The following is a 27,715-nucleotide window of genomic DNA, read 5'->3' as shown; positions in this document are numbered from 1 at the left end:
TGGATGGAGCGAGACATGATGTCCCAGATGTGCTCAATTGGATTCAGGTCTGGGGAACGGGCGGGCCAGTCCATAGCATCAATGCCTTCCTCTTGCAGGAACTGCTGACACACTCCAGCCACATGAGGTCTAGCATTGTCTTGCATTAGGAGGAACCCAGGGCTAACCGCACCAGCATATGGTCTCACAAGGTGTCTGAGGATGTCATCTCGGTACCTAATGGCAGTCAGGCTACCTCTGGCGAACACATGGAGGGCTGTGCGGCCCCCCAAAGAAATGCCACCCCACACCATGACTGACCCAACGCCAAACCGGTCATGCTGAAGGATGTTGCAGGCAGCAGAACGTTCTCCACGGCGTCTCCAGACTCTGTCACGTCTGTCACGTGCTCAGTGTGAACCTGCTTTCATCTGTGAAGAGCACAGGGCGCCAGTGGCGAATTTGCCAATCTTGGTGTTCTCTGGCAAATGCCAAACGTCCTGCATGGTGTTGGGCTGTAAGCACAACCCCCACCTGTGGACGTCGGGCCCTCATACTACCCTCATGGAGTCTGTTTCTGACCGTTTGAGCAGACACATGCACATTTGTGGCCTGCTGGAGGTCATTTTGCAGGGCTCTGGCAGTGCTTCTCCTGCTCCTCCTTGCACAAAGGCGGAGGTAGCGGTCCTGCTGCTGGGTTGTTGCCCTCCTACGGCCTCCTCCACGTCTCCTGATGTACTGGCTTGTCTCCTGGTAGCGCCTCCATGCTCTGGACACTACGCTGACAGACACAGCAAACCTTCTTGCCACAGCCCGCATTGATGTGCCATCCTGGATGAGCTGCACTACCTGAGCCACTTGTGTGGGTTGTAGACTCCGTCTCATGCTACCACTAGAGTGAAAGCACCGCCAGCATTCAAAAGTGACCGAAACATCAGCCAGGAAGCATAGGAACTGAGAAGTGGTCTGTGGTCCTCACCTGCAGAACCACTCCTTTATTGGGGGTGTCTTGCTAATTGCCTGTAATTTCCACCTGTTGTCTATTCCATTTGCACAACAGCATGTGACATTTATTGTCAATCAGCGTTGCTTCCTAAGTGGACAGTTTGATTTCACAGAAGTGTGATTGACTTGGAGTTACATTGTGTTGTTTAAGTGTTCCCTTTATTTTTTTGAGCAGTGTATATGTATAAGTGTTCTGTAATCAGCCTGCACCTGCCCAGTGACAGCGTAAGATATTGTGTACTTGTTTGCTTGTGTGTGGACTATAAGTGTGTGTGTTTGTGTGTGTGTGCACATGCGCATGTGACCATCCTGCAGTATGTGTGTAGGTGTATACATATGTGTTAAAATCCTGCAGTATTTCTCACCACCCATGCCTGCATCAATTTCTCACAGAGAGAGCAGATTACATCTCACTCCAGGGAGGAATTGCCTTTGAGAACTGAAAGAGTCTTTTCAAGTGTTTTTTACACTGTGAAATATTCTTTATGATTATTTTTCACTGAAAACCCTCAGTCCATAATGTGTTGCCATGGAGTTTTACTATACTGTTGAACATCATTTGAAAAAGATAAACCCTTATGCACTGTGCTGAAATATCACTCTACTAAACCTACAACTGAAGTCATCAAGGTCAAGACTACCAGCTTCTTTCCTATTTGTTTTCTTACAAATGTCTGCTTCTGTATAATGTAACACTGGGTTGTTCTGTTTCTGTACAATGTGTTCTTGTCTGAATGGGTCTAACCTCTATCTCTCCAGGTATTACACCACTCTACCAGTGGTGTAATTTCCTTAGCAAATGATGGTGCCTGAAAGCGCTCTCTCTGCTGCTAGAGAGAGAGAGAGAGAGAGAGAGAGAGATTTCTTCTCTCTCTTCTTTTCCTATATTTGTACTTCTTCTTTTTCTCTTGTCTGTCTATCTCAGCTTTTGCTTTCTGATCATCACTCTGTGTGTGGCGTGTCCTTGGCACTGGCTCCATGTCCATTGCTGTGTTATATCATATACACAGACTGTATATGGGAGTGTCCATTACACAAATGCTTATCCTGCTATAAAAAATTATTCTACCATTGTCTGTGTGCTTTCCCATGTCTTTCCCAAGTGTCACCCAAGGTTTCATGTGTCTTGGGGTTTTCTGAGTTTCTCTGAAACTTGTGTACGTATGTGTGTGTGCTTTTATTTGTCTTTGTGTAGTGTGTGTGTGTGTGTGTGTGTGTGTGTGTGTGTGTGTGTGTGTGTGTGTGTGTGTGTGTGTGTGTGTGTGTGTGTGTGTGTGTGTGTGTGTGTGTGTGTGTGTGTGCGTGTGTGTGCGTGTGTGTGTGCGCGCGTGTGTGTGTGTGCGCATGTGTGTGCATGCAGAGATCAAGATTAGAAACAAGCTTTAAAGAAAGGAACCACCACTACAATGCATAGACTCTTTAGATGCACTATACTCTGCTCATGTAGGTATAGGACTGTGCCCATGGGACATAATGTATAGGACATCATGAATGCCACAATCACTCATACTGGTTAAAGACTTCCCCACCGTGGCCCATTTGATTAATTCTGTCAGCACACAACAGTGGTATGAGGCCATTGCCTCAACATTGAGTGAGCGATGCACAGAGCTCTCTCTGTTGTCGGTGTACAACTCCGTGGTCAGGCCATTTTGTGTGCGAGTCAATAACTCTGAGTGTATGACTAGTCCAGAGCCAGTGGCGGCCATGTTTGATGTTTGTATTCACATCCAGCCTCTCTGTCTCTGCTATCCTCAGTGGCTCTGCTAAGAAGGTGTCAATGGACAGAATAAATGTGGCTGCCTTAGCTAACAGCAGAACAGTATCTGCTTTGTGTGCATAATGAAGTCCGCTTGTCAGCCAGAGAGACTGTCTGCGACCCAAATGGCACCCTATTCCTTTTATAGTGCACTACTTTTGACCAGGGCCCATAGGGGTGCGATATATAGGAAATAGGGTGCCATTTGGGACGCAGGTTCTCTGACTGTCTAATGGCATCTTAATACACAGGCAGCAGCCGATGGGTCTGAAGGGAAGGGCTTAGAGAACATGAGAGTAGTCAGGAACAGAGAGGAGTACGTGTGTGTGTGTGTTTGTGTGTTTATATTTATGTCTGTACTGTATGAGATGTTGCTATGTGTGTGTTTTTGGAGTGTGGCTATCAGTGCACTGGCCTTTGTCTCCATAGTGTTTTCCTCACTCTCTCTATTATGGATAAGTGGAAAATGTTCCTGTTTTACTCTCTCTGTTTTTCCTTGTCTTCTTCCTCCTCTTCCTTTTTCTCTCTTGTTGGTTTTTCTCTTTTCTCTTTACTCCCCCCATCATCATCGCACTTCGCCATCCATAAAACAATCCAAACCTCACCAAATCCTCTCAGATCAACGAGAAGGTTGGTTTTTTTCACTCTTTACCTTCCTGCTCCTCCTCTGATACCCCACGGTATGCCAAGGCCCGGTGGGCTGGAGCCTGGCAGCGCTCCCAGCATCACGCTGGGTGCCACGGGCCCGTCCCGGCCTAATGGGCCTCCCAGGAACCTTCCTTCCTCTACCAACCTGAACGTCCACTGTGCATCTCCTACCCTATATCTACTGCTACCCTCTCTACCACTGCTATGCTGCCTGCCTGCCTGCCTCCACCCTAAACCCTCCACCATCTACATTGTTATAGGTCTTTGAATATGTCTGGCATGGATGGGTCTTCCCTGACAGCTTCAGTCTGTTATGTATCATCCTTGCCCACTTCCTTAGGTGATCCTCACATCACCTAGGGCGTGTCTATTCTATCCCATCATCCTCTATGTTCACACTGTGTCCGTCCAACCATGGCTGTGTCCAATTGGCACCCTATTCCTTATTCAATTTAATACTTTTGGTCAGCGCCTCAAGGGCTCTGGTCAAAAGTGTGGCACTATATAGGGACTAGGGTGTCATTTCACTGTGTACCTGAGCCCTCGCATCTGTGTTGCCACATGGACTCGTCATGGTCCCAGTCTAGCTGACTGCACAACTCTCATCTTACCTTACCTTGACTCGACTCTCACACAGTATATCAACATCAGCTGGTAGCATAGCTCTCCACCATACAATCTTAGAGAAAACAGAGGTATTGTGATCAATTAATCATGAATAGTAGTTGGATGTAGATATCTTTGTCATCTCGGGAGTAACAATAAGCTAACCGTTAGAAAGAATTGCAGCCTTGGTTATATCCATGGTTTATGAAAATGAGAAGCGTATGGGCTCTCACTGAGATTTGTCTGATGCAATGCATTATCATTGGTCTTCAGCAACAGTGGCTTCTCATTGTCTTTTAGGTATTTTACATCTGGGTTCAGGGAACAGATATAGGAATGTTGCATGAAGCTTAAGAGATCAGTACTATTTACATACAAGTTCAAATTTCAGTAAGTGCCTTTTTCCCACCACCCTGGAACGATTATCCTGTTTAATAGAAGATGTTGTGTTATCCTGGTTAACAGTGAAAAGCCTTTTGAGTTTTCAATATTTAATCAGGCAAAAGCAGCTTTGATTGTTTATTTTGGATTCAACATTCAGTGCAGGATTCCAGATTTAATTCATAGAACAATGAGAGCAGTGAACAGAGAGGGAGAGACTGCAGAGAAGAGGATGAGAATAAAACAAACAAATCTGTTTACAGACCCAGTGTGTTTTTCTGTATTTTTTTCCAGTTCATCTTTTCAAGCGTAACCCCAAACAACAGGGGTCAATTCTGAGACAAAGGAGTCAAAAATGTAATAATTTCCCCAAAAAATGTTTCATTCTTCAAAAATGCAGGACTTTGTCAAGCAACTAGATGCCGACCCAAAACAAGAAAACAATTTACCATGTTTTCTCTGTATTTTATTCCTCCATTAAAAACAATCTTTCTTTTACTATTGGTGTGAAGCTGAACGTTTTGATTCAGTAGTGCACTTTGTGATAGAAACACAAAATTTGGCACAGAGGTACAGTACCAGTCAAAGGTTTGGACAAACCTACTCGTTCAAGGGTTTTTCTATATTTTTACTATTTTCTACATTGTAGAATAATAGTGAAGACATCAAAACCATGAAATAATACATATGGAATCATGAAGTAACCGAAAAAGTGTTAAACAATTCAAAATATATTTAGATTTTAGATTCTTCAAAGTAGTGTCACGAACCGGCTCCAAGGGAGCAACAAAAAGGGAGACAACGTGGAGATAAGGAATAACAAAATATATTTATTAACTAAAGTAAACTAAATATAATTAACAACGGTATGTGTAGTCAGTAATCAGTAGTGTAAGTGAGTGGTTGCATGCATAAATGTGATAATGAGTGGTGTTGAAAGGTGCCAACGCAAACAACCAAAAACAGCCACAAAAATGCCACAACCAAAATCTGTGTCTGCATGGAGAGAGTCTCCCCAATGAATGGTGGAAGAGGTATATTCATCCTGGGACACACCCGAGCCCAGGTGTGTCCCATTTCGCTAACGACTCTCCCGGGCTCTGCCCACTGATATCCTATTAAGGAAAACAAGAGCAAAGAGACAGAATATGGCAGACAGAGTGGGAGGGTCGTTACAGTAGTCACCCTTTGCCTTGAGGACAGCTTTGCAACCTCTTGGCATTCTCAACCAGCTTCACCTGGAATGCTTTTCCAACAGTCTTGAAGGAGTTCCCACATATGCTGAGCACTTGTTGGCTGCTTTTCTCATCCCAAACCATCTCAATTGTGTTGAGGTTGGGTGATTGGGGAGGCCATGTCATCTGTTGCAGCACTCCATCACTCTACTTCTTGGTCAAATAGCCGTTACACAGTCTGGAGATGTGTTGGGTCATTGTCCTGTTGAAAAACAACTGATAGTCCCACTAAGCACAAACCAGATGGGATGGCGTATCGCTGCAGAATGCTGTGTTAGCCATGCCGGTTAAGTGTGCCTTGATTTCGTAAAAATTTTTTGGGAGACAGTGTTACCAGCAAAGCACCCCCACACCATCACACCTTCTCCTCCATACTTCCCGGTGGGAACCACACATGCAGAGAACATCTGTTCACCTACTCTGCATCTCACAAAGACTTGGCGGTTGGAACTATACATCTCAAATTTGGACTAATCAGACCAAAGGACTGATTTCCACCGGTCTAATGTCCAGTGTGTTTCTTGGCCCAAGCAAGTCTCTTCTTATTGTTGGTGTCCTTTAGTAGTGGTTTCTTTGCAGCAATTTGACCATGAAGGCCTGATTCACACAGTCTTCTCTGAACAGTTGATGTTGAGATGTTGAGATGACTACCTCATTAAGCTGGTTGAGAGAATGCCAAGAGTGTGCAAAGCTGTCATCTAGGCAAAGGGTGGCTACTTTGAAGAATCTCAAATGTAAACTATATTTAGATTTTTTTTTTTTTTTTTTTTGGTTACTACATGATTCCATATTAGTTATTTAATAGTTTTGATGTCTTCACTTTTATTCTACAATGTAGAAAATAGTAAAAATAAAGAAAATCCCTTGAACGAGTAGGTGTGTCCAAACTTTTGAATGGTATTGTAGATATGGAGCCACCCCAGATTTCGCCCCTGGGGGGTGTAGCAGTGGCAGTGTTCTACCTGTTTAAATATATGCTTATTTTGGGGAATTTCAACCATTTACTTGTGTAACAAAAGGTTTATTAAAGTGGTACTTTGCAATCATTACCAATTTGTCGCTTTTAAGCAAAAATATGTTGGCACCTCTAGGGTTAAATTGCTGAGCTGAGAAGGTGTCTCTCTGTGGGAGAGATGGATAAAAACCGTCTCAGCTACCCAAACTTTGAGCCAACTCACACATCAGCAAGGCACTTTCTAAAATGGAGGTCTGTGCCCTCTGACAATTTACCTCCCATTAATCCCAGACAGTCTCATGTCTTTTCTCTAAAAAAGGACTACGTTTAAGATAGTTAACTGATTCCTTTCCTCTCTGTGAGAAATGTGAGAAATATTAACTTACATTGCCTTCAGAAAGTATTCACACCCCTTTACTGTTTCCACATTCTGTTGTGTGACAGCCTGAATATAACATGGATTAGATTGAGATTTTGTGTCACTGACCTACAAATAATACCCAATAATGTCAAAGTGGAATTTTGGTTTTAGAAATGTCTTGAGTCAAAAAGTATTCAGCCCATATGTCATGGCAAGACGAAAATAAGTTCATGAGGGAAAATGTTGCAGTCGTTTTTGTATCAATATCAAATAATTTCTTGGTAACAATTAAGTACCTTAATATAATAGATGTCCATTAAAATGGGCAAAAATAGCTTTTTAGCAAAACATTTTTATTTTGCTAGGAATGTCTGGGAGTCATCTGAGTGGTGAGGGGAAAACTGAAAACTAGCTGTTATTGGCAGAGAGGTTTGGAACTCTCTTTGTTATTGGTCTATTAACCAATTCACCTCACGGAGATGTCACCATGGAAAGTCGAAACTCCCGCCCATGCAAACCTGCTGATTAGAAGGTCCTGCTTGTATTTTCGACCAGCAACTATCAGGAAATGTTTTCACACTTTTACAGTGTTAGTTTCATCAGCCGTGTTACAATATGGTAAGAAACACAGGCAAAACAGAATTCTGACAGGACTGGGCCTTTAGCAAATCACATGATAATATGCATGGACTCAGTCTGAGTGCAATAATAGTGGTTAACTTGATTTTTGAATGACTACCCAATCTCTGCACCCCACACATACAATTATCTGTAAGGTCCCTTAGTCGAATACTGAAATTCAAGCACAGATTCTATCACAAAGACCAGGGAGATGTTCCACAGCCTCATCATGATCATAGCTGTTCTGTAGCTAGCTAGTAATTTGCTTGATGCTTTGCTTGCCTTGTGCCTGGGCTGCTGCATGCCTTGCTTGACAATATTTGTGTGCCTAAAATCTGTGTGCAACCACGATTGTGCTTCCACCCCCCTCCCCTCCACCCCTACCCCCCTCAGCTCCAAATCCGTACCTTTTCTTTTTCCAATTCCAAATCCTTCCTTCCCTCTTTCTCTTCCCCCTCTTTCTCTGTGGCATGCCAACGAAGATAAGAGTGTGTCTGCATTATAACTGCCAGTTTCTCATGTTGCTACTGCTGATACTACTTCCTCTGATACTAAAACTGTTCACTTGAAACCAGTGACTATTCCCCACAGTGTCACTCGCTTCTACGACGATGACTAGTTCTCCCTCCTCCACCACTTCCTGGTGACCTTTAACCTTTAACATTTGTCCTCCATAGCCAATAATAACTCAGATAACCCCTTGTTATAACCTCACTCAGTCAGCCAATCAACAACAACCATCATGTCACGCTGTGACCATTTTCCATATCCATGGGTAACCTCCAACCTCCTCATCCTTCTAATAATGTACACGGTGACTAACGTTGGTTTGTTATGATTCCTCCTGCCCTGCATTGCGCTGTCCAGCATGTCACGTTGACAGCTCACAGACTCCAATCTAACACATTGGTTAATTTCCTCTGAAAAGCTCAGAATTGGTAGACCATTGGCCTCAATTTGATTACAGAGGAACAGATATATAAATCTCAAAATCTCAGCATTTACTTGACTTGAATGAATCACACGCAGACTTTTATAAGGGTTAGTGCATACAGAGATGGTACACATGGCACACATACAGTATGCATACAATACACACAAAAAAACATGCAAAAGAAAAGGTAAGGTGAATACTGCAGTAGAGAAAGATTGCAAATGCCCATGTTCAGGACATAGGCTAAATGAAAATGTGATTTTGTTAGATAACCCCCAACTGTGGTTCATTATGGGTATCTTGAAGTCCCTCAGTTCTTGTTGCCCTCGGGGGGGGTGAAAGGATGGAGGAAGAGAGAGAGAGAAGGGAGAAGAGGGTAGCAACCTCACCTCACACCCCATACACCATTCAAGTCACATAAAAACTGAGATGTTTGTATTAGAAGAATAAAAAACTATTTTGGTGCCATGCTTGCTTCAAAACCAGTTTGGAGATATTTACAGTATTTAGATGTAACTGCTGGTCAGCCAGGCAGGGCCGGTGGGCCCTAGAATACTGTAAGTACTACATTACTACTCTGCCTGCATAATTCTGCTGTGGTAAAGTAATAAGCAGGTGATTTCTTAGTCGTGATGATAAACACAGTATTTTAAGAGTTGTGATGTGAATAATGTTGCCTCTATTTTATCTTCAAGCACAAAACAGAGGTCTGCTACAGAGTTCTCCCCTTGCATCCCAAATGAAATCCTGTTCCATCCTAAATGGCACCCTATTCCTTACATAGTGTATTACTTTTGACCAGAACCCATAGGGTGCCATTTGGGATGCAACCTCTCTCAGCGAGCGGTTCTTTGATGATTAAGAGTCTCAGTGCTGTCTGAAAGGGGATAATTTTGCGGGTGGCTTAATGTGAGATCCTGCAGACCATCTGTGTGTGTTGGGAGATCAACTGGGGACTGAAAAGTCAAGGCCTGGTTTTTGCTGCTTGCTGTGCCTCACCTGCACAACGATTTGCAACCTCCACTTACAACCTCCGCTCTGTGAGGTTATAGTCACAGAAATACAGTCATATAGTATGAGATTGGGTACCCTGATAGTAGTGGTACCCTGATATATCTAAAAGTTTGGCAACTCCGACTTTTAAAAAGTTTCCTCTTTCTTAGTTTTTGACCTGACATCACCCTAAACTGGAATCACGGAATGGCACATAACTGTGGCCTATACCCAGCCTCGAACAGCCAGCCCCCTCCCCTCGTCTCACCACTCTCGCTCTCTCTCTCGCCCTCCCTCTCTCTCTCTCTGTCTCTTACCCTCCTCTCCTCCTTCCCTCCCTCTGTTTTTCCCTCTGTTGGCCATGTCACGTGCTCAGGCGACGTCCGTCTCCATGGCAACCCATGTTAATGCCAGCCATCTGTATCACAGAGCGTGCAGGTAGCCTAGCGGTTAAGAGCGTTGGGCCAGTAACCCAAAGGTTGCTGGTTTGATTCCCCGAGCTGGCTAGGTGAAAACTCTCTGTGCTCTTAAGCAAGGCAGGTAACCCTAATTGCTCTGGATAAGAGTGTCTGCTAAAATGTAAATGATGGTTCTCTCTTTCCCTCCGGTCCCAGCAGACAGACAATGCAGCCCTTGTCTTTGCAGAGACGACAGCCAACATGACTATCTATCACCTCTCCTCACTGACTGACTGAGCCCATGCAAACACACATTCATTTATCACAGTGATTCCTCACTTGGTTGGAGCTAATTAACTTACTGCTGTGCTTGAGTGAGCCAAATGAAGACATTATGTGCCCATACATCCTCTTTCAGTTTATTTGTTCAAAGTAGTACCGCTCTCAAATTATACAACATTAGCTATACCCTGCTGTGTTTCCGACCTGCTTGTCGGAAGTCTACAACAGCTCAATACATCTCACTTGGTACACTGGTTGAGTCAACGTTGTTTCCACATCATTTCAATTAAATGACATTGAACTAACATGGAATAGACGTTGAACTGACTGACGTCTCTGCCCAGCAAAAATTATACATTGGAGGTGGCGAATAGCAATTCTTTTGGTTGCTTGTACATTTCTATTTATACCTTTTTTGGAAGTACATACCGGCCGTAACGGGAGTAAATGAAGATAGTTGCTCAGCGAAACGTATCGAACGTACTTTGACATTATAGCGCTTGCATAGCTGTCTAATGGGAGTTTGAATCTGAGCTTCCTGGGCGTTAGAGAGGAGACATTTCATAGTCATCGGCAACATCTCTAACGCACAGGTACTGCGGCAGGTTTCCACTAGCTTCCACAGCCACAAAGTCAAGGTTAGCGTAAGGCATAAGGTTGTCAGTGTGATTAAGTTTAGGGTGAATGTTAGAATTAGGTTTAAAATCAGATTTTAAGAAGACGAATTGCCGAAATTGGCAGGGTTTACGACTTTATGGCTTTGTTAACTAGTGACAACCCTCTCCCGCCTCAATTTAGAGCCACGCCTCAAAGTTGTGTTTCGGTCAGAATTTCAATTGATTAGCATGTCACTCAGTAAATCCACACAACCTAAATTCCAAATAGTGCCACTGTTACCCGCTTTATGTGAAATTTGAGCCTGGGGACAAGGTCAGATCTGTCATAAACCTCTTGGTCTCTCCCTGTTTGACTCACACAGCATGTAGATCTCCCCTCCCCTTCTATTTAGTTAGACCAACAAGAAACATGGTGAAAACCCTCTAAGACACAATCTACGCCCCTCACGGCCAGAATATTCAGACTCTAAACTTACATTTTACTACAGTGAAACACGTTTTGTGACCGTTCTCAGCCTTCCTAGTCAAGGGGTGTGTGTGAGCACTTTTGCTGCCATGCCATTGAGCTATGTATATTTAATGCATGCAAAGTGAGTAGCATTGCAGCATTAATTCAGACGTAATGAGCAGTACTTCCCAGCGCTTAAGGGGATATCTAACGGTGTATGGTAGATAACAAGGGAGAAGAAACCTCTTCTATTCACTCACACTTAGAGACAAAACGAGTGTTAGATAGCTAGCTTACTCTGAATATGGTAGGGAAGCTATAGACTAACAGCAGTAATAAGCTCCAGGTGTTTCTTAATCCACATACCAAAGAAGGAAATCCAAAGGCACTCGTGAGAAATCCAGCCTTATAGGCCACCTTAGGCATTTCTTTGCAAATTTAACATGAAAGGGGAGGAAAGTCCTATTTCACTGTTGAGTAATAGATACATCACATGTGGTTCCACCCTAACTATCTACAGCAAAGTTGCCATAGGCCTCTATTGTCCCAGAGAACAGTGGTATACCCTGCAGCAACAGCCAGGCCTGACCATTGAGGTATTGAGCTATCCCAGTCACCCATGCAGTGTCTCCCATCAAACCTCCACTTCTTCTGCCTCTCACACCCATATGTTCTCCCCCTGCAGTGAGGCGTGTGCCACCCCGGTTCTCCATCCCTCCCAACAACCACGAGGTGATGCCGGGTGGCAGCGTGAACCTGACGTGCGTGGCGGTGGGAGCACCCATGCCCTACGTCAAGTGGACGATGGGGGTGGTAGAGCTGACTAAGGAAGAAGAGATGCCCATTGGGAGGAATGTTTTGGAGGTCACCAACATTCGCCAGTCTGCCAACTACACCTGCGTGGCGATATCGTCGCTTGGTATGATCGAGACCACGGCACAGATCACCGTCAAAGGTGAGAAGGCTGGGAGAAGTGTGAGAGAGGGGGTGTGGGAGTTTGAGTGTTTGTTTTGCCTGGTATTTGGTATTTTATTAGGATCCCCAGTAGCTGTTGCGAAGGTGGGAGCTGCTCTTCCTGGGGTCCACACAAAACATGAAACATGACATAATGCAGAATATTAATAGACAAGAACAGCTCAAGGACAGAACTACATCAATTAAAAAATGGCACACGTAGCCTGGGATGCAGTGAATTAGCTACGTTTGGTATCTAGCAAAGTAGCCCTCATTCAGGATCGACATGTCAACATCCAAAATCAATAGATGGATCTGGATCAAGATCAACATCCAAAGGAGATATTTTAGATGAATATTAGATTTTAAAAATGAAATTGAATATTAGAAATTAAAAATGTCTCACTATGTCTTGGACTGTACTATAAGAGCTTGATATTCGTTAGTCATGATCCATTACACCTCATGGCACAACAAGCGTAATACTAATATAGAAATATCCTTTTCTTTCTTTAAACATGTATACAGCATTGTGTGAAAGAATCATAAAGTCTAAAAATGAATTACCCACAATCCTCTAAAAACAGAGTCATATGGCAAGATATGAAATGCAAGGTGATAAAAATGAAAGACTTCCAATGAGTTTAATCACTCGATTTTCTCTCTCTTTGGTTATCCTTATAAAATATATTTTGAGCAACATATTAAATTGGATTTATTAGTGGATTATTTTGGTAAAATGCAATTAAGAAATCATTGAAACGACTTGCATATGTTTTTTACAATATATTTTTAGGGTATTTTGACAGAGGGAATACAGATAGGTGGGAGAAACAGATTGAAGGGTTGGAGAGGGGAATTTAACCCATGTCTTTTGTGGGGAGAGGGGTGATGGGTCTAAGCCGGGTGCGTTACCACCAGACCATGGGCTCTGCATGACTTGCATTCATTTTTATTAACACTAGAACTGCTGGGCCTTGATGGACCCCTCTTCAAGCTAATGAGCAGTCCTGCTGACTGCAATATTCTAACAGTGTAATTGATATATTTCAAAAGCTATCACAAAAAAATTATCATTTGGTTGTGTATATGAAGGCCTTGGGCAACATTAGAATACGATTTTTATTTTATTTCAAATAATACATTAGCTTATGTTACTGTAGGCTACATGTAATTTTTTTTTTCTTAAACGCCAAAATTCAAGTGTTCAATCAATTGTATTCGTGGAGTGCCTTTGTTACAGCTATAAAACATAAAACATATGTGTTGAAATATGGTAACAGCTTCTTTTTATAATGACATAAAATTTTAGTAATACCCCAATCACCAAGACCAACGGTCAAAGGAGGCGCGGTCAAATGATGAAAACATCAGTAGCCTAAACATCATTACAAGCGCCAAGTGCCTTGATAAATAGTCAAACTCGGCACAAAAGCAATAATGGCATTACAATGAATACAAGTGTCGATATAACAGCAGTCAAAAATAGTCAATTATTGTCAGCTCATGCTTACACGGTGAGCGTCTTCATGCAATGTCGTCAGTTCAGTTTTATTTAGCCATTATTCCTTGTCCTAACAGTTTTCGTAACTTTCACTTGCTTGACACACTTTGACATACGTTTGCTTGCTTGTAGCACGTAATAGTCTCCGGCTTTCTCTTTGTGATCCCATTGTCTTGTCATTCTTCATCACCATTGTGGAGTACAACTGCTGTGCAGGTGCCTTATTTTGCACAGAGGGAGGGAGCTCCTGTCTCACTTTGTTCATGGTGCCGGCCAGACTTGTTTTCTTTGCAAGCAAATTGTTCACCAATGACAGTGAAGTTAAGAAATTGGTGGTGGCATTGGTGACATTTCTACTATTTCCAATATAAGGTTCCACAAGCCCCATCACCACATTCTCTGACACTCGCTCACCTACTGCCCGATGTGGATATTTTCCCAGATATTGAAAGCCGTTCCCGAATGTACAATTATGCACACTCTCATTGTGTATCCTACTCCAAGTACGCCAGAGTAGACTGATAAGACTGTTTTGATTCGGTGGACTGATATAGGGTACATATCATTTTAAGATTTTAATTAGACTGCATCAATGCAATAGAATGGCCCGCCCTGTTCTTCATTCACAATTGGTGACTACATAATTATGCATCGTCCGCTTCCCCTCGCTCATCAACTCACCCCATCATACTTTACTTAATTTATTTAATCTGGTGTTATATGTGTGAAATTAGTTTCGGTATAGTTTAGGTTCAGTTTCGAGGCAATTATCGGGGTGATTATCAGATGGGCCCTGCACTTTCAACTGTGGGAAGAAGGAGCAAAGCAGGCCCTACTGTTTGGAGAAGGAGGGGGAATGTGGGAAAACCATTTTTTTTTAAATGACATGCCCTCCTTAAACTGGTTATAACTCCAGTTCTGTTTGTGATCTTAAGATTGTAACAACAACAGCGTGTTATATGGATTTATTTAGGAAAAGTCACGGATGGAGGGGGGCATGACTTAAAAAATGGCAGAGTAATAACAAATTATAATTAATGAGGAGTCAAAATTACTGCATTAGCGGTTCTAGCAGTATATGTTTGTTTTTTTTCATTATTATTTTAATTCACCCAAAAATAATTTCTAACAGTGTGGCTGTGTGTTTGAGTGGATAAAATTCCAACAAAATGTACCATCTTACTGCCCCTTCCTGTTTCTAATCTGTCTAAATAAAGCATTGAAAAAATAAAGGTGGAATTCCACAAAACATATTCTCCATAGGCCCTTATCATCAGTCAATGTTTAGGCTGTAAACCGTTTGCATTTCAATACCATTGATTGTATGATAAACATAGTGTTTGTGTTTTGATGCTAACTCTTACATGCATGCACTGAAACGCAATAAAGTGTTTTTACAACACTCTTTTAAAACCCCAATTTTCAGGTTAAAGAACTACTTTGGGTGTTTCAGACGACTTCATTTCTGTTTTAAAGCATTTACATTGGATTTACATTGAAGCACCCTCCAAACGATTTCAGCTTAGGCGCTCTACTTTTCATGGTTTCATTACACAGTCATGGTGTTATGAGACTTTCTATTTTTACAGTGCAGATGACAGTGTGTTCATTAATATTGTCGTCAATAATTCAATATGGCTGAAACTTTACCTTCCTGAAAACCTAACTATGACAAACTAGCGAGATGACAAACTAGCGAGCAAAGCATTTTGTGTTTACTTTCCAATTACAATGGGATCCTGCTTTCAGGAAATACAGTAGGTTTTCTCACTGCTTCTAATATGAACAGCGCAAAGTATTATTTCTTTATTTTTGAAGGAAGGGTCTTAGCTATAGACTAATGATTCCAAATCGAATTGGCCAAAGCCTCAGCTGAACATTTCATTTACCACTTTGTTCATTGCATGTGAAATGCTTGAAACCCAAATCAGTTCTCATATCATCTCTACATCCTCTGAGTTGAGTGAGTTGAGTACATGGAGAGAAAATTAAGTCACTTCCTTCTCCTAGGGATTATTATTTGCACTGGCTGAAACAACACATAATATTGCACTGGCTGAAACAACACAAATACCTATCAGTCGAATCAATCATTCATTCACTAGAGTTATTAAAGAGAATCTCAGTTATTTCAAAGATTTTTGAAGAGGAAAGCACTACTACTTCTAGTAATGTAGACATATTTTGTGAATGAATGGGGCCCTATGGTAATATTAACAAAACACAATATGACTATCAAAAAACAAATAATAAAGTACACTGTTATCTGTTTTTGTAATTTTATCAGTAACTTACTGTATTAATCAACAATATGATGCTGTATAAACTGAATACAGTAGATTACCATAGAATGTACAGTAAAATATTTGTTTTACAGCACACTGTAAGCCCTTTCTGTAATTTCAACAGTAAAACACTGTAGAGTGCAGAGTAAAATACTGTAAATGTGTTTTACAGTATTAATTATGGTGCATTTTGGGAAAATGTTTTGGGTGAGGAAAACATTTCTGTCTCATTAACATATTTTAAGGCATGCCTTGTAAGAGGCTATATTTGTTGCACCTGTGAGTGAGAATGCTGTACCCCCACAGAATACGGTAATATACTATATTTTCTAAATTCTACCAACCTTGTCCTGAAACTTTACAGTGTCTTATTGGCACTGCTGCCAGTAATTTACTGTCATTCAGAATTCGGTGCCAATTTTGCATTTTTGGAGCATCAAAAACCTTTTGACCACATGTGGGTGTGTGGGAATGTTTGTCATTCATTAACATATTTTGAGGCATGTCTTGTATAAGGCTATATTTGTTGCACCCATTGAGAGTGCTGTACCAATTTAAGTGATATGTGGTTCCCTAACAATTGCACTTATATAGGGAACAGATCAGAGTGACAGCAAGTCTCAAATCTTTAACGGTTGAGCGGCTAGCAATTTCATTTTGATCTGTTTTGCCTTGTAGTCACTGTCAGTTTAGAAGCCGTTCTTAAGGCCTAAAGTGCAAGTGATATAAAACACCAAATATCAATTGGTATGCTGTAATAAATAATTAAATATTCACCATTAGCAAATGCTGAATGGATTTTCAGTTTAATTCAACAATAAAATACTGTATTGATGTTTTGCTTTAAATTTACTGCAGCATACTGTAAATTATGGTGCATTGAGAAATATTGTGGGAAGACAAAGAATTTCTGGCTCAGTAACATTCTGTATTTTAAGGTGTGCCTTGTCAGTGGCTATATTTGTTTCCCTCTTAGTGAGAGTCCTGTACCAATGTAAGTGATATATGGTAGTAGTTCCCTAACAATTAAATATATATAGGGAACAGGTCAGAGTAGTAGCGGGTCTTAAACCTTTTAATGGTTGACAATTTATCCATGTCCATTTGATCTGTTTAGACCTGTAATAATGGCCAGATTGGCAGCCTTTGTTCAGGCCTCTAGAAGTACAAGTGATATTAAACACCCAGTATTCATTAGTATGCTATAATATGCAAATGCATACAGCCAACCTGCTTGCTCTAATCCCTTGTAATTACTGTAGGATTTTTTTTGTTTTACAGTTTAATAGTCACTTGTACTTTGTTTCATTGCTCTGGCATCATGTTTAGGCCTCTAGAAGTACAAGTGATATAAAACACCCAGTTTTCATTAGTATGCTATAATATGCAAATGCATACAGCCAACCTGCTTGCTCTAATCCCTTGTAATTACTGTAGGATTTTTTTTTTATTACAGTTTAATAGTCACTTGTACTTTGTTTCATTGCTCTGGCATTAAGTTAACGGGAATATCTCACTATTGTATTGGCACTTTCCATAGATAGGCAGAATTATATCATAAGATCTATTGTTGTAATTACAATTATTTTGAAGACCAATGCATCCTTAAATACAACAACATGTTCAGTAACGGTTATAGAAATGTTTTACTTGCTATGACTGTGATGTGTTTCTTTTATCCACCGTGGTTGAATGCACTGACTGTAAATTGTTAACGACAAGAGCGCCCGCTAAATGACCAAAATGTACATTTAAAAATGAAAACTTTCAAAGAACACTGGGTAATATGTCGCTGCATGCGTAATTCCAGCAATATACTGTAAATTAGATTACAGTACCATTTTTGGTACTATAAAATGCATTACCATGAAATGGATTACGGTAGCTGTACGTTAAAATAAATCAATGTAACTTACTAGCCAATTGCTGCAGGAAATGTTTTAAAGTGTAAGCAAAATACAACTCCCCAATTAGCTCATGATATCACTCACAGTGTTGACAGATGGTAGGACATTTTCAAGTCCTGGGAGAGGCTCTCTCTTCTCTACAGACTCACACCTCCTGATGAATAAGTATTCCGCAACTTTGTATATGTGATGCATGCATAATAGGCCCTTAAATAGTCTAACTTCTAACTTAACATCACTCAGTACTCAGAGCAATACTGTCAGGGTTTCAAAAGTTTTTCAAGCTTCTTTTGCCTTTTTTGGATATGACGCATAATGTCTATGTCCCAAATGCCACCCTTTTTCCTACAGGGTGCACTACCTTTGACCAGAGCACCATGGGCCCTGGTCAAGAGTAATCACTATATAGGGAATAGAGTGCTATTTGGGATGCAGGAAATAATAGCAGATGTCAATAGCAGATGTCAACCAAGGCATCGGGAGTGGGGCTGGGGGGGGGGCTGGGGCTGCGGCTATAGGGTTGATCTCTTTCTCTAAAACCTCTCGGTTGCAGTGTCTCATCCCTAATGCCCATCTGACGTCTGGAGGCGAGCTGTTCTCCCTGTTTTACACCCCACCACCTCTTACTTTAGCAGATCCATTTGGACTCTGACAGTAGTACAATAATACACAACACAAAAGTGATTTAGCAAACATTTTCAGCCACAATTTTATTACAATGCAGCCTCTTTCCATTTACGATGGAAATAAGAAAAGCTGGGAGAGTGTGTACATTACCATTACCATGAGGTAAAGGGACAGATAATCACTTTCTTTGCAAAATGGACCTACATCTTGAGTGTTTCAAACTCAAATGCTCTGCCAGTGCAGAAAAAAATACATTCATATTATACTCTATGTCATATTATGTATTATAAACTGGGTGGTTTGAGCCCTGAATGCTGATTGGCTGAAAGCTGTGGTATATCAGACCGTATACCACGGGTATGACAAAAATATATATTTTTACAGTTCTAATTACATTTGTAAGCAGTTTATAATATCAATAAGGCACCTATGGGGTTTGTGGTATATGGCCAATATGCCACGGCTAAGGGCTGTATCCAGGCACTCTGCGTTGCGTCATGCTTAAGAACAGCCCTTAGCTGCGGTCTATTGGCCATATACCACACCCCCTTGAAATATGTCACCTTGCAATTCAACAGAATGTAAAATAATTGCAAAATATGAAAAGAAAACCATCTCAAGAAATCCTAGCACAAAACCAGCTAGATAACTTACTCCATTTGACATTGCTTACATTGATTTTGAGTCAGTCTGCTTAAGTCTGCTTTCTATGCTGGTTATTTATTCACGACTAACAAAAACTCTTCTAAGGTATCTTTACACTCCCTAAATATTATAATTTTGTATTGATACTCATTTACCTCACATTGAACACATTTGTCTTTTTGCCAAAGGCGTGCTCCAAGCCCTGAAATAGTTTTTTGGGATCAATATGTAAATAAAACGAAAATAGAAAAGACTCATTACTCTATTCATCTCTCTATTCAAGACTCTGACTCTCAACTTAATTGAAGGAGAACGTTTTGCCCTAGATAGCAAAGAAGGAAATAATGGGCTTTCTATATATGTATATATATAGCGAGTGAGAGAAAAAGAAAGAGAGAGCGACAAAGAGAGAGAGAGAGAGAGAGAGAGAGAGAGAGAGAGAGAGAGAGAGAGAGAGAGAGAGAGAGAAAGAGAGAGCGCTGAATGGTCACACTGGTTGAGAGACACTTTGCTTTGAGAGATAATGAACATGGCTGGCTTGGCCCCTCCAGTGACAGGTGAGGGACTAAAAGAGACAGGCTCTGAACAGTGATTGACTGATAGGATGTGAGTGCTGTCCTTCTCGCTCTTTTCGCTCTTGTTGCTGCTCACAGCTCTGGGGCCTGCATTAGTGAGATAGAGCACTCTCAGCCTTTTTTTAGGTCTTTATTTGTAGTATTATATTAGCAGGACTGGACGAAGGATGAGAGAATATAATGGAATAGAAAAAATAGAATAGAATGGAATAGTATACTTTATTGTCCATTAAAACAGAAACGTTTCGTTTTGCTGTTGTGAGCTTCCATGACCTGTGTATTTCTCTCCCTCCCCAATTGGTCTATCTGACAGCCCTGCCCAAGCCCCCCGCCTCCCTGATTGTGACTGAGACCACAGCCACCAGTGTCACTCTGACATGGGACTCGGGGAACCCTGAGCCTGTGTCCTACTACATCATCCAGTACCGGGCCAAGGTCTCTGACAACGGCTTCCAGGAGGTACGTTCCAATCGTTCGAATGGCTCGGTGGGTGCTGGCAACACCAAGGCTGTGGGTTTGATTCTCACATGGTTGTGGGTTCCATTCCTGCATGGGCTACATATGCTGAATATACAGTATGTGTCATGGTCAATGTTGACAGTTCTGTAAGTCACTTTGGATAAAAGAGTCTGCTAAATGACCATATTATTATGATGTCATTATATTTTAGGTCGACGGAGTAGCCACCACACGCTACAGCATCGGAGGGCTCAGCCCATACTCTGAGTACGAGTTCCACGTCATGGCGGTGAACAACATTGGGCGTGGCCCTCCCAGCAGCCTCGTGGACACCAGGACCAGTGAGCAGGCTCCCTCCTCTCCACCGCTGGCTGTACAGGCTCGCATGCTCAGCGCATCCACTATGCTGGTCCAATGGGAGCCTCCCGAGGAGCCTAATGGACAGATCAGAGGGTTGGATATTCTATGAATATATCTTTTGAAGGCTTAATGAAGCCTTTATAAACTCTTTAAAAGGCCTACATGCTTTATAAAGCCTATATAAGCAAATGTCATACAGCTAAAGGTTGATATAACAGGTCTCTTCGTCTGATGATTTTATCTTCCATTATGTAAACTTGGTTGATTTTCTAACCCACTCCTCAGTTACCGGGTGTACTATAGCTCTGACCTCGGAGCCCCGCTGAGTGCGTGGCACAAACATAACACCGATGACAGCAGACTGACCACCATCTCGGGGTTGACCACAGATATAACCTACAGCCTCAGGGTGCTGGGGTTCACCTCTGTAGGGGACGGACCTCCGTCTGATGTACTGCAGGTCAAGACCCAGCAGGGAGGTGAGTGGACACTCTGAAGGAGGGACAGTACCTAGTGCACTACCTAGGTGGTAAGTGTACAACTTGTGTAGCAGGGGAGTGGTGAGCGGGCACTGCTACTTATGAAGAAGGGACACTACCTAGGTGGTAAGTAGACACTGTATGAAACAGGGTGCACTTTGTGTGTTAGGTCTGTTTCAGCTCCTTAACCACCCTCTACTGTAGGACAATCTTCAAGCTCAAGTCTCCCAAGTAGAGGTTTCACTTTTCACTAAGTGACAATCCATATCCACAAGGGCATATTATCTACTGTGCTGTGTCCTCCAAGAAACAAAGTAGGTGTCTACTCTGCAGTTTCCTCCTCTTCTGACACATTTGAGAAGAAAGGTGATAAAGTGATGCAGTGCCACTGAATTATTTTGCCGTGCAGAAACAGTCTTCTGAATTGGTTTCTTTGTACTGTGGATGTACTCTAGCGTTTAAAGGTATAAAGGAGCCACTTGCGAAGGTGTTCTGTATATTGCTGGTACTTGTGAAACAGTAGTCTCAGCGCTATTACAGAGTGATTCATGCCAAAGCACAGCGCATCTCCTGTGTCTCACAGCGCGTCTACAGACTCTACAGTAGTCTATATGATTCCACACTGAGTAATTCACTTTGTCCCAGTCCAAGTCATCAACCCCTCTGTCCAAAGCATGTACTTCCCTTTGTGGTTAAAAGGAAATAACTGGTGTAAGACATTCCAATGCTTTAGATGGATGGGAAGGAGTGCACAAGTGCATGCTGCGGCAGAATTAAGACGTAACCCCTATGTATCCTGAGAAGTAAAGTCTCTCTCTCTCTCTCTTTCTCTCTGCCTGTAGTACCAGCCCAGCCATCTAGCTTCGAGGCAGAGGCAGAGTTGGACACTCGCATCATGTTGTCGTGGCTGTGGCCTGTCCAGGACCAGATCACCAAGTACGAGCTCATGTACTGGGAGGCTAACTCTGGCAACAAGGTAAATTACAACTTTAAACCTGTCCCCACCACATCATACCCTTACTGATAATGCAATCCCCCTACTCCAGGAATAGTGTTATCCGTCTCGTAGGACCATGTTATGTTTTACTCTGTCAGTAGACTTTCTGTAAGATATTTCAGATGTTGCAAATGCAATATAGGATCCGAAATGTAATTCCTACTTTGTGTACCTGGTGGAGGTGTTACATATTAACTTTGAGGATTACAATATCTACAGTTCTCATTGTGCTTTTTGAACAATCTCTAGTGACAGACATTAACATAAATAGAGTAGCGATCTTGCTAGTGCCGACAACATTTGTTTCTGGGTCCTTTTTTCTAGACTCTTCTGAGACGTTTACTAACGTCGATTATGCCTGTTTTCTTCCTCAGCTCCATGTGACCTTCCCTCCAGCGGGGTCCTATGCTGTGGAGGGTCTGAAGCCAGACACCCTCTACATGTTCTCCCTGGCTGCTCGCTCTGAGATGGGTCTTGGCGTCTACACCCAACTTATTGAGGCCAGGACTGCCCAGTCCAGTAAGTACTGTACCTCAACTCCCAGACCCAAACCTATAGCTTTTTACCTCCCTTTACCTGGAGCTAACTAGTTTTTGGTCCACACCCCAACGGCCAGACACAAACAGAGGCTTTTTCTTCTTCTACGTGCAACCCTTTCGCTCGAACAAGCTTTACTCTAGGACTTTAACAAATTCTTCTGCATCTTACAAGAATGTGGAGTCAACACCTCATTGAGGTGGACAAAAGGTAGGTCATATTTTGCACCTCAAACCCATCTGATCTTGAGGGAAAAATGCTATGTGTGTACTATGAATGGACAAAACCATCGATCAGGTGACACCATTCATTCCTATGTGAAGACTCAAAAGTGCATTGAAACAAAATGATGTCGGTTAAGATGACATCTCATTGAGACATAACATGCGCAGTTTGAGCTACTCCAGGAAGTGACGTTGCAGGCTTGCTCAGTGCTGCCCCCTCTCATTGAGTAACTCAAGCTGAAGGCAGACCGGGGTACTGCAGGCTTATCCTTATAACTTGCAATTTGAAAATATTAGGTTCAAGAACATACATCTGGTGTATTAGAATGAATTATTTGTACCATGATTGTCTACGATTTTTTTTTTTATTCACACAAAGATTGACCATGAAGATTGCCATTTTTCTATTTGCTATAATGGGGAAACAATGCCTGCAGTACAGAGGTTGGCCTTGAACTTCAGCGGCTTCAATGAGAGGGGGCAGTCGTTCTCCCCTGACAGGTACAGTACATGCCAGCACTGTGAGGAACATTCCTTCTCCCTATATGCAGTCAGTCGATAACACATCACTACCAGTAGACCCTTGCACATTTTGACAAATAGTATGATAAACCCATTGCGCCACATTCGACTGAGTACATACCAGCAACCCCAAACAGGCTGCTGCACAGAAGACACGGCAGCATCATAAATGTCACCATCATTTGTTATTATGGTTTTATAGTTTATCATGAAACACGGCACCGCACTGTACTATACGTCTTTATGTATGGCCTTGGCATCCACCAACACAATCATTGTCGCCTACCCGACACTAATAGCATCGAACAGCTCCCCTTAATTGAGTTTTTAGCACATAACCAGCCCCCTCTGCTGCACCTCTGCTGTTGTCACTGCCCCAGGCTCCGCTCACATCACCGAGCAGGCTCTCCAGGAAATCTAGGGGTTGGAAGCTGAAATATTTATGATGGGTTCCCTAAAACGAATCAGAGCCTATTCTGAGCCATTTGTTTTACTTGTCAGCTGTCAAAACCTTCATGTATAGAAAGGGGGAGCCAGAGTGCATCCCAAATTGATCCATATTCTCTATTTAGTGCACTACTTTTGAGGGACCAGGCAGGGCTTTGATTCCCATAGGAACAGAGGTCTCGAAATGGAGCTCACTCTCTCTCTCTCTCTCTCTCTCTCTCTCTGAAGTCAGTCTCTTATCTGCCTGCCTACTGACACACAGAGTCACTGAGTCACCATTTCAAGAAGGGTTCTAACACAGCAAAGTGTCTCTCTCTCTCGATCTGTCTTTGTCTCAATAACTTCCACTTTTCCTCCTTTCACTGCATTTCAATCTTTCTGCTCTATTCCCCTTGCTTCTCAAAATCACAATTCTATTACTATCTCTGTCCTCAATATTCTTACCCATTCACCATTTCATTCTCTCGCTCTCTTTATCTGTCCCTGTCTTTTTTTCCTTCTTCTATATCTATATCTCCCTCTCTATATCTGCCTCCCTCTCCTCTATCTTTTTGTATTTCTTACAACCCTGCTCCTATTTGAAACATAGCTGTTGCAATTTGTCTCCCACACATAGTCTCTTCCTCTCATCTACTCCCACATCAATATACCCAAAAAGGTTCAGCCACATAGTGCACTATATAGGGAATAGGGTGCCATTTGGGTTGTATACTGTTTTTACTCTGTTTCAATCTGGATTTGTTCATCACTTGGGCATCTGTATTCTGAAAGGAAATAATGGGCTGTCAAGGATTAGCTCTTTCACACCAACCAACCAGACATGACTCATTATTGAAAGCATATTGTGTCCTGCTGCCTCACTGCTCTGGCTGCCAGAACCACAAGCAGGCATGTTAAAGTTCCTCTTCCACACAGTGCTCCCGCAGTATCCCTCACCCACCCACCACCTTTCCATTGTTCATATTCACTGTGTCGTGATATTCTGAAACATTTATTTTGCTCATTTATATTATGTGCCTGTTTTACATTTTAAGTATTTGTTTTACTGTGTAAGATCGTGGGCTTAGCCAACAGACTAGAAAATAAAATAAGCACACCTTCTGAAGAAAAACACTTGATAACAAATGATTCATATGTATTTATATATACACCTACTATACCTCCTATAAAAACAAATTTCAGGCTGCCTTACACACACGATTACTCTAACACACATTGGTAAAGAGTTATAGGCTACAGTATATGGAGCTCCCCCTCCCAGTCCAGAAGGCCTAGGCTGTGTCCCAAATGGCACCGTATTCCCTATACAGTAGTGCACTATTTTTGACCAGAGCCCTGGTCAAAAGTAGTGCGCTTAAAGGGAATTGGGTGGTATTTGGGATGCACTCCTCTTCCATCCCTCTCCAATCCCTCCTGCTTGACCCCCCCTCCTTCCCTGTGTCCCCCCCCCCCCAGCCCCCTCAGCCCCGCCCCAGGAGGTAGTCCTGCTGAGCCTCAGCTCCACCAGCATCAAGGTGAGTTGGAGAGCGCCCCCTGCAGCCAGCCGCCATGGGGACATCGTCCGCTACACACTGGCCTACAAGGCCGCAACTGGAGAGGACCTGGAGCGCCACGAGGTGTCGGACATCGGGGCAGACGTCTCTAGTTACATACTGGAGGGCCTGGAGAAGTGGACAGAATACCAGGTGTGGGTCAGGGCTCACACGGACGTAGGCCCAGGCCCAGAGAGCCCTGCAGCCCAGATCAGGACCAAGGAGGATGGTATGTCCATTGTTGGGCCCAGGAAAGGGCCTCCTTTCCCGGAGAAGCGCTTCTGGCATTAACCCAGCCTGATACTGGGTCTCTACTGCTACTAATACTACTGCTGCTGCTTTCCCCTGACCTGTCTCTGCCTCTGTCCGGCATCTGTGCTCCTCTCTGCCATGGTCAGGCTGGGGACTTTCCTGGCGAAACACTACTGGCACTAACCCAGCCCTGCTGTTATAGTAGTACTACTACTGCCACTCCTGTTACTACTACTGCTCTCAACTGGGTCTTCCCCAGTGGCCTATGTCTGCCTCTCTCTAGCCAGGCAAGGCCCTCTTTCTCTGGGCACACTACTGCCACTAACCCAGCGCCGGGAATCTTCTACTACTACTACCGCTGCTCTACTCTTTCTAACGACCTGTCTGGTTTTCTTTGACCACTCTCTTCTTCCTGTCTTTGAGCATGCTGTCATTTCTCTAACCTGGTAGCTGGCTGAGCGCTCTGTGTTGTCTGGTGATGAGCCTGAGTCTGAGTGGGGATCTGACAAGCTCCATCTCCTCACATAGATAAAGCTTTAGTTTGAAGTGCTGTGGTGAGTGGATAAATGGGCTGTCGGAGGCTAGCCCACAAGGATGGTCAGCTTTGCGTCACCCAGCGAGCACACTCTGTGTGTTTATTACTGACAGAGGGCACATCCGGAAAATTGCAGCCTATTCCCTATGGGTCTCTGGTCAAAAGTAGTGCACTATATGGGGAATTGGGTGCCATTTCGGACACACACAGAGCATACCGCCTCGCATCACAGCAGCACAGTCCAGCATCTGTGTCCACTAAGTCTAAGATGCCATTATACAACATTCTTACAAGGGGCTCCATCGTAATAGGCTCTTTTCCTGAACCAATGGAGAAAGCATCAGCGGATTTGACAGTGCAGTGTTGAGGGTACTTCCTCTTCTCTTCACTGTGTTTCTTCTTTCTCCAGCTGTCCGTCCGTCAGCACAGTGTGGGGACTGGAGCCGTTCCTCCTTTTTTTCTCCATCTGATAAAACAGGGTTTTTCTGCATCTTTCTCCAGCCGCCTGTCTGTCTGTGGTGACCACAGCTAACAAATGAAGACAGCATGTGCTCTTGACATCTTCCTGACTCCCTCTCTTCCCCCATATCATCTTTACTGGCTCTCGCTTTTCCCCTAGCCTTTTAATTATGTTAGGCTTTCCCATGTGTGGGTGGTAGAGTGATGTGTGGGTGGTGGCTAGGGCAGAGAGAATTGTAATGGCTACTCATCTACTCTCTCTACGGTGTAAAGCAGCTGCTTTCCTTTCTCTTCGTTGTTCCCATGTTTTTGCATTCTGGTAGAGGCAGGTCTTTTACGGTCCTGTTTCGGGTCAGAGAACTACAGGGACTGATGTAATGGCTATAGCAGGGTCTCTTTATCGCATTATCGCCATCTCTCCCTCCCTCTCTCTCTCTCTCTGATTTTATCCATCTTTTCCCCTCTCTTTGTTTGTCTTTGTCTTCACAGTGGCAGCAGGGCTTTAAAGACTAGAAACAGCCAATAATGCCTTCACAAGAGACGAGCAGAAGCATCGTTTTAGTTAGGCATACTGTTCCTCTCCCACTCACTCACATCCACTAACCTTCACTGTGTCACCTCTCTCTCCATCTTCATCTCTCTCTCCCTCCCTCTCTCTCCACATCTCGCTCCATCACCCCCCCTCCTTCCCTCCCTCTCTTAATCTCTCTCGTTCTCTCCCTCCCTCTATCTCCACTTCTCGCTCCATCTCCGCTCTCTCCCTCCCTCTCTCTCCTTCTCTTAATATTTCTTCCAACCTCTCTCTCTCTCTGTCTCTCTCTCTCCCTCTCTTTCTCCCATGCACCCTCTCTCTCTGCTACATTTTTCCTCTGCACACCCACTGCATTCTAATCTCACACTCTTTTCATCTCTTTCCGTCTCTCTGCGCCCGTTTGACTTTGAGCTCTCGTCTCTCCCTGGATTGTTCCAGCATCTGTCCATTTCTCAGTGCAGTGGCATCCTCTGTTCTATCCCTCCCTGTCCGATCTCCCTTCTTTGTCTTTCTTTCATCTCCCTACATCCTCTCTCTCTCTTTCTCTCTCTGTCTCTCACCAATAATCCTCTCAATAATCCCCCCTCTCTTTGGGGGGGGGTGTCCCTGTGACAACAATTTTGGACCCCCTTGTGGCCCCCCTAAATGTGGAGTATGAAAT

General features: G+C 43.0%; 1 protein-coding gene across 20 annotated transcripts in view; it reads left to right on the top strand.

The window, feature by feature from the left end:
* LOC106584181 (receptor-type tyrosine-protein phosphatase F) overlaps positions 1-27,715 on the top strand; it is a 423,412-nt gene that overhangs the window by 292,767 nt on the left and 102,930 nt on the right. For 7 of the 20 annotated variants that reach the window (XM_045706036.1, XM_045706037.1, XM_045706040.1 and 4 more), the window contains 8 exons: positions 3,362-3,373; positions 11,908-12,177; positions 20,033-20,178; positions 20,390-20,631; positions 20,824-21,017; positions 21,860-21,993; positions 22,389-22,533; positions 25,200-25,505. In XM_045706036.1, coding sequence (XP_045561992.1) covers positions 3,362-3,373; positions 11,908-12,177; positions 20,033-20,178; positions 20,390-20,631; positions 20,824-21,017; positions 21,860-21,993; positions 22,389-22,533; positions 25,200-25,505 — 1,449 coding nt within the window. The remainder of the gene's footprint in view (positions 1-3,361; positions 3,374-11,907; positions 12,178-20,032; positions 20,179-20,389; positions 20,632-20,823; positions 21,018-21,859; positions 21,994-22,388; positions 22,534-25,199; positions 25,506-27,715) is intronic. The other 13 variants (XM_045706043.1, XM_045706049.1, XM_045706046.1 and 10 more) reach the window with 3 other exon arrangements.

This window comes from Salmo salar, chromosome ssa23 (genome assembly GCF_905237065.1).
Source record: "Salmo salar chromosome ssa23, Ssal_v3.1, whole genome shotgun sequence".
NCBI lineage: Eukaryota > Metazoa > Chordata > Actinopteri > Salmoniformes > Salmonidae > Salmo > Salmo salar.
Note: the sequence above shows the minus strand (reverse complement) of the source record. Positions and strands in the feature narration are given on the sequence as shown.